This window comes from Oncorhynchus masou, chromosome 13 (assembly GCF_036934945.1).
Source record: "Oncorhynchus masou masou isolate Uvic2021 chromosome 13, UVic_Omas_1.1, whole genome shotgun sequence".
Classification (NCBI taxonomy): Eukaryota; Metazoa; Chordata; class Actinopteri; order Salmoniformes; family Salmonidae; genus Oncorhynchus; species Oncorhynchus masou.
This window is the reverse complement of record NC_088224.1, coordinates 29,614,422-29,627,308: the sequence shown is the minus strand read 5'-3', so window position 1 is coordinate 29,627,308 and position 12,887 is coordinate 29,614,422. Positions and strand designations below refer to the sequence as shown.

Below are 12,887 nucleotides of genomic sequence, written 5' to 3'. Positions count from 1 at the left end.
AATACAACTCATACAAGACAGGCAACAGCCATGTCTTGTCACCCCTCTTTCCAATGATACAGGAAACCCCTCATGAGACATTATGGACGACATGCAGGCGTAACTAATGTATGGATGGCTACGAGGGCAGAGGGGATTCAGTTTCCCATGTTAACGTTGAGGGGGTGGGAACAGAACAGAACAAGGAAGTGGGCCTTGGTGTCAGACTAATGAGATCATAGAAATGGAAAGAATAGATTATATTTCTATTGAAGGGACGCCCACAGTGCATGATACAGTAGGAGAGAGAGGAGACTTAAGCAGATTTAAAGCCACAGCTAATTTGTGTTTCAACAAACAGCAACCCTAAAATACTTTTAAGCTGAGGGATGGGGTATGTCAGTGGGTATACCATTAATTGAAATGACAATTAAACAGCTATACATTTAGCAGATTGCACCTTTAATGCCTCTGCTAAGCCGTACAGAGACAGACCCTTGCCCTGCATGTCTGTGTCTGTCTTCTCATTCGAAAGGGACGATCTGTAACCTATTAGATACTTAGATAGAGGAAGAAGGAGATAACACCAATGTTTCCATTTTGTATCTTTTTTTATTATTTGAAAAAGAAATACCCTGACCCTGGATCGAGGAATGTACTGTAACCTGGGTGAAAAAGATCCAAAAACAGTTATTTAATTTACAAAGTAGACTACTTTAAGATGTCGGTTGGTATTTCAGGCACTTAGAATCACAAAAGTCTGTTTTGTTTTCTTCACGCTACACAAAAATTGTATTATTTGGTCCTTACATCTTCAAATGAAAAGATCAGTTGAAACCACAGTCAGAACAGAATTCAGATTTCTGGTTTCTTATGTTTCCTTTTATGGATCCAAATACACTTAAAGTCCCTCATCGCGACTGGGAAGCTGAAAAGTTATTCCATCACATTTCAACCGTTTTCCACACATCAAAATAGACCACCAGTCTTCACCATACATATAACAAAGAAGCCAACGCTTCAGAAAAAAAAGCTATCAAAACATCATAACAACGTCTCAAATCAGATTTACAGCAGTATTCATTGATATAACTTAGTGGGAATGGTTGCAGTTGAAGATTTGGCAAAAAGATACAATTCAATACAAATGTTTCCTTTTTTTGGTCCTCACTGGACTTTGTCCTCAAGTCTCCCACAAGAAGCCATTTTGCTACAGGTGGACTGAGCAAAGCACTCTATCAAACTGCTCAGCTCACGTTACCATGAGACAGAGGTGTGTCTCAAATGGCACCCTATTCCCCATATAGTTTCCTGGTCATGTAAAGTACTGCACTATATAGGGAATAGGGTACCATTTTAGACTAAAACAGAGAAACTAGAAGCTTAAAAAACACAACATACAACACAGTCCTCTTACACAGATCCACATCACTCAGCTGCAAGGAAGCCATGTTCTGTGGTAAGAGTTACTATAAGAGTTACCCATGGGCGACTGGACCCGCGCTATGTAGTAGTTACTGAAGTTGACGTCCCTGACGTAAGGCGCCGGCTGGTAGTAACAGGTGATATTAGCCAGGGCCGGGATGGCGTTCTGCTCTGCCATGGCCCGTAGCGCCAGCGCCGAGATCAGTGCCAGCGTCTGGCGGCGCTCATGGCCCATCAGGCACACGGTGCTCTCGTCCACCACATGCCGCAGCGTCACCAGGCAGTCATAGCGCTTGTCCTCCATGCCGTTGAAGTGGTTCTGGAGATACGCTTCCAGCTTACGCTGCTGCTCGCCAATGTCCGGGAAGTCGATGAAGAAACGAGAGCACATGTAGCGTTGCAGCAGCTTCATATGAGCCTCTGAGTCCGGTTTAAACCCCCGCACTAGCAGGTGGCAGTACTTCAGCAGTCCTCCGCCCCGGATCTCCTCAGGGCTGTGCGTGGCTATGGTCCTGGTGCGAAGGTGTCCCAGGGCCTCCTGGAAGTCCCCGTACATGCTCTCTCCGACCACGGTTGGGTGGAAGCTCTCAGACATGGACATGGCCGTCTCCGAGCAGCGATCGAACAGCAGCAGTGAGTCCAGACCGATCTGGAACGAGTCCACGCTGAACTCAAACTGCCTCCGCAGAGAGTCCACAAACTTCAGCTCCACGTTCTTCCCCGTGTTGTTGGAGAGGGAGATCAGGCTCCAGCGGTCTGTGTCGTTGCACACCTTCACCAGCTTCTGGACGTAGGCCTCTTTGAGGGTCATGGGCGAGACACGGCTGAGCCCCGGAGGTAGGAAGTCCACCAGGCTGTCCAGGACCACGTCTTTGACCACACGAAAGGTCTTGTCATCAGTCAGGTTCAGGCCAAAGATAAGGTCCAGGTCCTTGTAGCCCAGGCCGGTGTCCTGGTGGAGCACATAGCTGGCTGCTGAACCGTTCAGCTTCACATCGCGGACCACCACACCACGCTCCTGCAGACGCGCCCGAACCACCTGCACAGAAGAGAGAGAGACACATGGGTGAGTGATCTGAGAGATATTATTCGTACACTTTATTGTCAATTTTCTTTTCCGATCAAATACGTATTTTTGTTGTTGTTGCTTTCAAGTGATCTGATAGAGCAGGGGTGTCAAACTCATTCCATGGTTTTTGTTTTTTTCCTTTTAATTTTAAGACCTAGACAACCAAGTGAGGAGAGTTCCTAACTAATCAGTGACCTTAACTGATCAATCAAGTACAAGGGTGGAGTGAAAACCTGCAGACACATGGCCCTCCATGGAATGAGTTTGACAACTGAGCGATATCTATGAGTGATCTGTGGCCGAGATATGTTCGTGATCTAAGAGAGAGATATCCATACAATCTAGGGTGATTCATTCAAAGAACTATGCACTAAAAATGCATGCCATTGCAAGTTGAAACGTAGCTTTCATGGTCACTGACACTTTAAAAAAAAACGGTAATATTTACATTTCAATCTTGCTTTCAGCGTATGCTCATAACAGTAAAGATAAAATACTAGCATCCAATAATTTGTTGTGTGGATGAGAATAGAGAGCAACTGGTTCTACTCTTTTCTCCCCTTTTCTAGTGTTTTGTGGTGAAAAACTGAGCAGGTCGAGGGTAACATGTCAAACCTGTTACCCATAGATACACGGGCTAGAAATGTTTTAGCATTTGAGGGATTTAAGGCTGATTTAAGATGAAATTGTCAACCCTGTCAGTTTGCTATAGTATTTTTTAAATTTGAACTCTTAATATGGGAAAGCATGTTTTTTATTAAGTTGAACATGTGCACTTTATGACAGAATATTACAATTAGGTGAAATCAAGTTACACTTCTAAAAAGGCACTGAATTAGTGGGAACGACCCAAATAATGACAAGCAACAACACGGAATAGCAAATGGAATCATTACTATCAAAAGATTGTGAGAAGAGTTTATGTTTTTTTGCAATGCACAGCCTATTAATTTGTTCATATACTCCTATTGCCATTCTTAAAAGACAAAGATGTCTGTCTTTTTCCTTACGCAGAGAGATACAGCCTCTGATTGTAATGCATGGAAAATCTGAGATTTTTCTGTGGAACACAGCAAGCCAGTGCATGTCTTTTGTCTCTAACTTCTGGAGGAACCCCAGCTGACCTGGAGGTTATCGAAAAGAAACATTACACATCTGTGAGACTTAGACAAATGGGGTTGGCTTGTGAACTTATAAACTCTGGTATGATTGCGCCATACTGAAAACACATTTTCCCTATTTGGTAATATAAACAGCATACTGTACTTGGTAAAGAAATGGTTCATGAGCTTATTGCGTCACAGAACAGAACCATCTGGGGTGGATCCTGGAGTTAAGGGAAGCTAAAGGCAGCGGACACTGACTGTCACAACACTCCAACGAGGAAAACAAGAAACGGGGACAATACTTAACAGGCCTGACCAGGGTTACCAAGTACACACACTTGGTATCTTTATCCAGACACTGATCCAAGTATCTAACCAGGTATCTGGTATCTAGTCTGTATATGTACACAACCACATACAATCTATTTCCATTTCCAGGTCGGATCAAGTTCACCATTTAAGCATAAGATAGACATAACAACATAAGCTACTCTCTTTACTATCAAAATGCCTATTTTATGCAGTTGTTGTCCACAACTTTGCTACAGTGCCACCATTTCATTACAAAGTGGATATCTGTATCAGTCACCACCCACAATGAAATATGGTTTTAACCAGTTCAAGATGGGGCGGCAGGGTAGCCTAGTGGTTAGTGCGTTGGACTAGTTACCGAAAGGTTGCAAGTTCACATCCCCAGGCTGACAAGTTACAAACAAATCTGTCGTTCTGCCCCTGAACAGGCAGTTAACCCACTGCTCCTAGGCTGTTATCAAAAATAAGTTCTTAACTGAAATTTGTTCTTAACTGACTTGCCTAGTTAAATGAAGGTAAATAAAAAGATAGGAATGCCACCTGATTCACACTGATTGAATCAATATTGTTTCCAGGTAATTTCAATGAATAGATGTTGAATTGTCTGTGCCAAGTGGGGAGCCTATACATTTGTTTCGGGAACACACATGCAAACAAAGTTGTTCCTGAGAAATGAGGTTTTGTTGGCTTCACCACCATGCCAGGAAAGGAGTGTCCTACCGAGTCTGACTTAACATAGCTAGATCCCCCATTCATGGATTTAGGTTACGGCCTCCTGTCCTTTAATTGTAGCCTCCTTTACCCAGACCCAGAAACACACAGTGGTGTGATTGAAGAATAGTAATATGGTCCATGGCTACTGACAGGGTTCCAAGGGAAGGGGTAGTGGTACTCACAATGAAAAATGACACCACCATGAAAAGGTCTATTGAGGAAAAGGTTCAGAACGTAAACGAAAGGTTAAGAAATAATGAATGTTGAGTTTCAAAGCCAATCCTTTTAAGGGGCGGAATTAACAGAGAATTGAGTAAGCAATAAAAGCAGTTTATGGAACCATACTGTGTTCCAGTGAGCAAAGCAATCTGTTTCCATTGGTAACCCGACCTCCGGACAGATGGTCACTAATAAAAACATCCAGAATATTAAAGGCTTCTTCCTTCTTTCTGTGGAAACAAACACCAGAATATATATGAATCATTTCCCAGAGTCCTCGTGGAATAATCAATGATTCATAGAAACTGGAATATATGCTTCAATGAACCCATATGCATATGTACGTATATTGGAATTAAGTTTGACTAAGCTAAAAGCAGTATTCATGAAAATAAACAGTAATAACCGCCTTACCAAACATAGGGTTGGGTATCAGGTATCAAGCCACGATGATACCATTAAGATAGTTATACATACTGCTAGCCTGAAACAAACAATGAGGAAATAATTGTCCTTAATATGGGCTGTGTGATATGTTACTGCGTCCAATAACAAGTAGGTCTAACTGAATGGAATAGGTCAACCTGAATGGAATAGGTCTAACTGAATGGAATAGGTCAACCTGAATGGAATAGGTCTAACTGAATGGAATAGGTCTAACTGAATGAAATAGGTCTAACTGAATGGAATAGGTCTAACTGAATGGAATAGGTCTAACTGAATGAAATAGGTCTAACTGAATGGAATAGGTCTAACTGAATGAAATAGGTCTAACTGAATGGAATAGGTCTAACTGAATGGAATAGGTCTAACTGAATGGAATAGGTCTAACTGAATAGAATAGGTCTAACTGAATGGAATAGGTCTAACTGAATGGAATAGGTCTAACTGAATGGAATAGGTCTAACTGAATGGAATAGGTCAAACTGAATGCCTCCAGGTGTAATGCATTACATGGTTATAATGACTTGTAAGACTTACATTAAGCACGTACGACCCACTGATAATGTCTTATAACACAAAAGTGTCTCCAAAAGTAAGAAGTAACGCCCTTTCTTCTACCTCTCCAAAAGCAAGCCATTCCATTCCCGTGTTACGCAACAAGCACCGGGTGAAGTTGAGCTAAGGGGGGACACTTCCTCTCGAAGTCGACCAGGAGAAGCTAGAGACGTATAAAGAAAGCCACAAACTGACCAGACGGTGTGGTGTTGACAATGTCTTGGCGACACGTTATGTACAGACTCTTTGCATTCCTACTCCAGTCTGTCGGGTTTCCTCTAGTAGTCCATTTACCTCAGTCGGTGTGTCTCCTAAATAGCACCCTATTCCCTACGTAGTGCACTATATAGGGTATAGGCTGCCATTTGGAACTTAACTTCAGTCTGACTGCAGCCTGAATGTGTTTTATTATTTTAGTGGGAAAACAGAGTCAAAAACAGCCATTAGCCAGCTAAACCCCATGGTCCCCTAGACACCAGTTAGAGTACTGCCTGGCCTGGACAGAGAGTCACAGAAAGACCCAGCCAAGCCAAGTAAATGGCATCAGTAAATGAATGAGATGTTCAGTAGTCTATGACCCTGGCATCCGGTCCAGTCAGCCCTGAAGGCAAGCAGAGACAGCCCAGCCCAGTCATACTATACTCAGGGTACTGTCAGTAGGCTAGCAGGAACAGATGATGGGGTTTTCCTCAGAGGTGAATTTGTTGCCTTGCTGTGTGTGGTCACGGCACCTGAACCAGCATTCCTTTATAAAACTAGACTGGTGATACAGTATTTATTACCATAAAACTAGACTGATGATAATGCATGTATTATCATAAAACTAGCCTGGTGATACAGTACACATTAATAACACTAGACTGGTGATACAGTACTCATTGATACAACTAGCCTGGTGATACAGTACTCATTAATAACACTAGACTGGTGATACAGTACTCATTAATAACACTAGACTGGTGATACAGTATTTATTACCATAAAACTAGACTGATGATAATGCATTTATTATCATAAAACTAGCCTGGTGATACAGTACTCATTAATAACACTAGACTGGTGATACAGTACTCATTAATATAACTAGCCTGGGGATACAGTACTCATTAATAACACTAGACTGGTGATACAGTACTCATTAATAAAACTAGACTGGTGATACAGTAGTCATTAATAAAACTAGACTGGTGATACAGTACTCATTAATAAAACTAGCCTGGTGATACAGTACTCATTAATTAAACTAGACTGGTGATACTGTACTCATTAATAAAACTAGACTGATGATAATGCATTTATTATCATAAAACTAGCCTGGTGATACTGTACTCATTAATAACACTAGACTGATGATAATGCATTTATTATCATAAAACTAGCCTGGTGATACAGTACTCATTAATAACACTAGACTGGTGATACAGTACTCATTAATATAACTAGCCTGGTGATACAGTACTCATTAATAACACTAGACTGGTGATACAGTACTCATTAATAAAACTAGACTGGTGATACAGTAGTCATTAATAAAACTAGACTGGTGATAGAGTACTCATTAATAAAACTAGCCTGGTGATACAGTACTCATTAATAAAACTAGACTGGTGATACAGTACTCATTAATTAAACTAGACTGGTGATACTGTACTCATTAATAAAACTAGACTGGTGATACAGTACTCATTAATAAAATTAGACTGGTGATACAGTAGTCATTAATAAAACTAGCCTGGTGATACAGTACTCATTAATAAAACTAGCCTGGTGATACAGTACTCATTAATAAAACTAGCCTGGTGATACAGTACTCATTAATAAAACTAGCCTGGTGATACAGTACTCATTAATAACACTAGACTGGTGATACAGTACTCATTAATACAACTAGCCTGGTGATACAGTACTCATTAATAAAATTAGACTGGTGATACAGTACTCATTAATAAAACTAGCCTGGTGATACAGTACTCATTAATACAACTAGACTGGTGATACAGTACTCATTAATAAAACTAGACTGGTGATACTGTACTCATTAATAAAACTAGACTGATGATAATGCATTTATTATCATAAAACTAGCCTGGTGATACTGTACTCATTAATAACACTATACTGATGACAATGCATTTATTATCATAAAACTAGCCTGGTGATACTGTACTCATTAATAACACTAGACTGGTGATACAGTACTCATTAATACAACTAGCCTGGTGATACAGTACTCATTAATAACACTAGACTGGTGATACAGTACTCTTTAATAACACTAGACTGGTGATACAGTAGTCATTAATAACACTAGACTGGTGATACAGTACTCATTAATAACACTAGCCTGGTGATACAGTACTCATTAATAAAATTAGACTGGTGATACAGTACTCATTAATAAAACTAGCCTGGTGATACAGTACTCATTAATACAACTAGACTGGTGATACAGTACTCATTAATAAAACTAGACTGGTGATACTGTACTCATTAATAAAACTAGACTGATGATAATGCATTTATTATCATAAAACTAGCCTGGTGATACTGTACTCATTAATAACACTAGACTGATGATAATGCATTTATTATCATAAAACTAGCCTGGTGATACAGTACTCATTAATAACACTAGACTGGTGATACAGTACTCATTAATACAACTAGCCTGGTGATACAGTACTCATTAATAACACTAGACTGGTGATACAGTACTCATTAATAACACTAGACTGGTGATACAGTACTCATTAATAACACTAGACTGGTGATACAGTACTCATTAATAACACTAGACTGGTGATACAGTACTCATTAATAACACTAGACTGGTGATACAGTACTCATTAATAACACTAGCCTGGTGATACAGTACTCATTAATAACACTAGACTGGTGATACAGTACTTATTAATAACACTAGACTGGTGGTACAGTAATAATTAATAAAACTAGACTGGTGATACAGTACTCATTAATAAAACTAGACTGGTGATACAGTACTCATTAATAAAACTAGACTGGTGATACAGTACTCATTAATAACACTAGACTGGTGATACAGTACTCATTAATAACACTAGACTGGTGATACAGTATTTATTACCATAAAACTAGACTGATGATAATGCATTTATTATCATAAAACTAGCCTGGTGATACAGTACTCATTAATAACACTAGACTGATGATAATGCATTTATTATCATAAAACTAGCCTGGTGATACAGTACTCATTAATAACACTAGACTGGTGATACAGTACTCATTAATATAACTAGACTGGTGATACAGTAGTCATTAATAACACTAGACTGGTGATACAGTACTCATTAATAAAACTAGACTGGTGATACAGTAGTCATTAATAACACTAGCCTGGTGATACAGTACTCATTAATAACACTAGACTGGTGATATGGCATTTATTATCATAAAACTAGACTGGTGATACAGTACTCATTAATAACACTAGCCTGGTGATACAGTACTCATTAATAAAACTAGACTGGTGATACAGTACTCATTAATAACACTAGACTGGTGATACAGTACTCATTAATAAAACTAGACTGGTGATACAGTCATTGTAAATAAGAATTTATTATTAACTGTCTTGCCTAGTTAAATTAAAAAAAAATATTCTACCTCATCGAGAGAGAGAATGTTGAGTTCAGCTGGCATTTCCCCGCAATGGCCTCCTTGAAAGCCAGCAACAGGAATGCACACGCCTATATGTAGAAGACTAACAGAGCTATACACTGTAGTGTAAGCCCAAAATATGTTCCTTTCCTGTTACTCTATCTGTGGAGACGTGTGGTGTCATCATGTCGTTGAGTCTCACCAACAATAGACCGACAGAGGAGTTGGTTTACAACCTGGCAGGGCCCACAACAGAACCAGGTGACTGGGCTAGTATTGTGGTGTGTGAGTATGTGAGTGTTTAGGATCTACACATACCATGTCAACCTTGTCAAGAGTTCTGACCCTCTAAGGCCCCTGTTACTCGAGTGCCTGACTAACTAATCCAGTTTCCCCATCCTGCCCCAGAAATGGAAGCCATCGCCGCCACCCAGGAAAGTAGAGCTCACTTCCAGTAAGCTCACAATGGTGAAACAAGAGCAGGGATGAAGAAACAACAAACAAAAACGAAACCAGATCTTACTCAGGCTTTGCCCTACTGTGCACTCAGTCAGTCTCTATTGTATTCTACTCTATTCTAGAATCTACACCCTGAATTAGATTCGAGCAAACCTGGAAAAAGTGTGTTCCCTTTGCTTGGGTGGCCAAGCCAAGTAAAACAGGTTAGCCCCCTAGCTCTACCTCTACCACCCTACTGTTAACATGAAGTAATATCTGATCTGACACACTAAAACACATTCAATGTCTGGATATGTAATCTCAGCTGTATAACACCACTGGGTAGGCCTACTGGCTAGTGTGTGTGTCACAGGAGGCTGCGGCTCATAATAATGTCCGAAAACGGAGCAAATGGAAACCATTTGTTTGATGCATTTGATACCATTCCACCTTCTGCACCAACCATTACCACAAATCTGTCCTCCCCAATTACAAAATACTCATACTCAAAAAAAAACTGTCACCAGCCCCCTGTGGTTTGTGTGTGTGTGTGTGTGTGTGTGTGTGTGTGTGTGTGTGTGTGTGTGTGTGTGTGTGTGTGTGTGTGTGTGTGCGTGTGTGTGTGTGTAGGCCTATTGTATAGTTCCTCAGAGCTGTCAACCCAATGTTGGCTTATCTACCCACAATCCACTGCCCTAAATGAAGTGTGAGACTTCTCGTGTGCACTAAATCACCAACAGTGAGACTTTTCTTTGACACCTCCCACTGCTCAGACACACACAGACACACACGGACACACACGGACACACACGGACACACACAGACACACACAGACACACACGGACACACACAGACGGACACACACGGACACACACGGACACACACAGACACACACAGACACACACACAACAATATGGAGCCGGACAATAAACAGATGTTATCTAGATGACAGCGTTTCAGTGAACAGGCCCCTATTGAGAGCCCTGTGGAACACCTGGAAGAACACATTTCTGGATGTATGAAGACATTTCTTATTTAGGCCCTGGGTTAGATAAGTTGGTTTTCCAGGTAGGGGAGAAAGGAAGGGAACATGTTACTGGAGATATGCACTAATGCTTACTGCCAATGGTATGGATCTGCATGGCCAGCCAGAGCCCACAGCCAGGGGCCTTTCTCTGATGAACAGCATGGATAGAGCATACATCCTTCACATAGGTCTACAGATCACAAGCATTTGTTTCATCAATGAAAGAGACTGGAGAGGAATCTTTTACATTCTCAAAGTCTCTGTACTCCGCCAATTATAATTCAATGTACTTTACTGTCTCTCCCTGTGTACAAGTTGTATGGTTTCCTTGACCAATGACATTTCTGGTGGCAGAAGCATTGGAATGAGAAAGTGGAAAATGTCAGTTAAGTCATTAGATCATCTGCTCCTTGAGATCTCCTCCTGTCTGTGGAAGTGAATGTAAATAACATTACTGTCACTCAAGAGGATTCATAAGTCATGATTCACTGCAATGGGTGGATATTCAAATGTAGGCTACCAAGGCACCCCAGTATATTTCCAATACCTTGAGTAGGCTATTGCAAAAATTCAGTATATGAGCATGTCAACACCACTGGCAAATAATCATATTCACAGATGTTATCTGACCTGATATTGAAGAATATTGGAGTTTTTTGTCCTCAGCCACAGTGCTGAGAAATGAGACTGGTCTAGATTATGATATTACACAAAGATGACATGGTTTTCATTGGAATGCTCCCAAAATACAATGCTTTCCTTACACTTTTCTTAGCCTACCTATCAAATTCGACTTCAATGTACTATGAGTGTGCATGTGTAGCCTACCTGAGTAAAAGTGTGCAATAGTTCGTGCGTTTAAAAAAATACATTTCATGCACATTCCTGAGTTGGCTATTCATTCACTAAAGCACTTCATGATCAGACTGAATTTGATAAATATTGAACTATTTAAAATAATGTAAAATAACAGCCATATGAGATGAGTTTGGCTAGACAAAGGTATCGTTTCCCAATATCGGGCTGCATGCGCTCCAGAACTCCCCAGACCAAAGCCGTTATCTCACCTGCACTATCTGCCGAGGCTGTACAGAGAGCGTCGGGAAGTTTCCGCGTCCGTGAATAGGGACGCTCTCTCCGAGAATAGAGTCCAACCTCTGCACCTGCTCCCAAGACAACACACAGAACCGCCGACTCTGCTCCGACTCATCCCCGGAGGACATGACGATGGGATTTGGAAAAGTAGTCAATTCTTTGGTAGTTTAGTTGATGTAGGCTATTATGGACAGTACCAAAGCAATTGCCAAAATAAGTGTTTCTTTTGAAGTTGGAATGAAATTTGAAATCGACAAGAAGTCAAACAAAATCGCTCCTGTTGCGCTTCTCAGATTCACTTAGAACAGAAGTTTCTAAACAATCTAGGCTGAAGATCCGAGAGAGTTCTGCACATGCAAATCATAGACCCGTAAACTGAACTGTGTGGCATCTCCAAAATTCTCCTGCGCTGTGAAACACTTCTAGCTGTAATCCAGCTAGAGGCATTTTGACGGGTTTAAAAAAAATGGGATTAACATAAACGTCCTGATTGGCTGTTCGGCAGGTTTATGAAGACCTACCTCAAGACACAGAAGACGACAAGCGGCCATGCGCACATACCCACTTCCCTTGCGTCAGCAGAGACCAGCCTGTTGCTGTCATTGGATACTTCAGTCACATTTAGTATACGCATTAGAGGGCTATTTACACGGTCTATTGTCTAAACACATCTTCTGTTCTGTAGAGTGAGTAGACATGTAATAGACTAATAATAATAATAATAATAACAACAACAATTGAATCATAAGAACAACATTTTTATTTAACTGTCTACTCTAGAATGATAGAGTTAGGGCTCTATTCAGTCAGTAGCGCGGAAGATCAGCTTTATAGCGCGATTGACAATTAAAGGCAATGTTCC

General features: G+C 40.7%; 1 protein-coding gene across 1 annotated transcript; it reads right to left on the bottom strand.

Moving 5' to 3' along the window:
• Window positions 1–571: 571 nt before the first annotated feature.
• Window positions 572–12,475, bottom strand: LOC135552063 (terminal nucleotidyltransferase 5A-like). Its single transcript, XM_064983440.1, has 2 exons — window positions 11,998–12,475; window positions 572–2,443 (listed from the first exon to the last, which is right to left on the bottom strand). The coding sequence occupies exons 1-2, from the start codon at window positions 12,151–12,153 to the stop codon at window positions 1,412–1,414; spliced, it is 1,188 nt and encodes a 395-aa protein (XP_064839512.1). The 5' UTR covers window positions 12,154–12,475; the 3' UTR covers window positions 572–1,411.
• Between the last annotated feature and the right edge of the window lie 412 nt (window positions 12,476–12,887).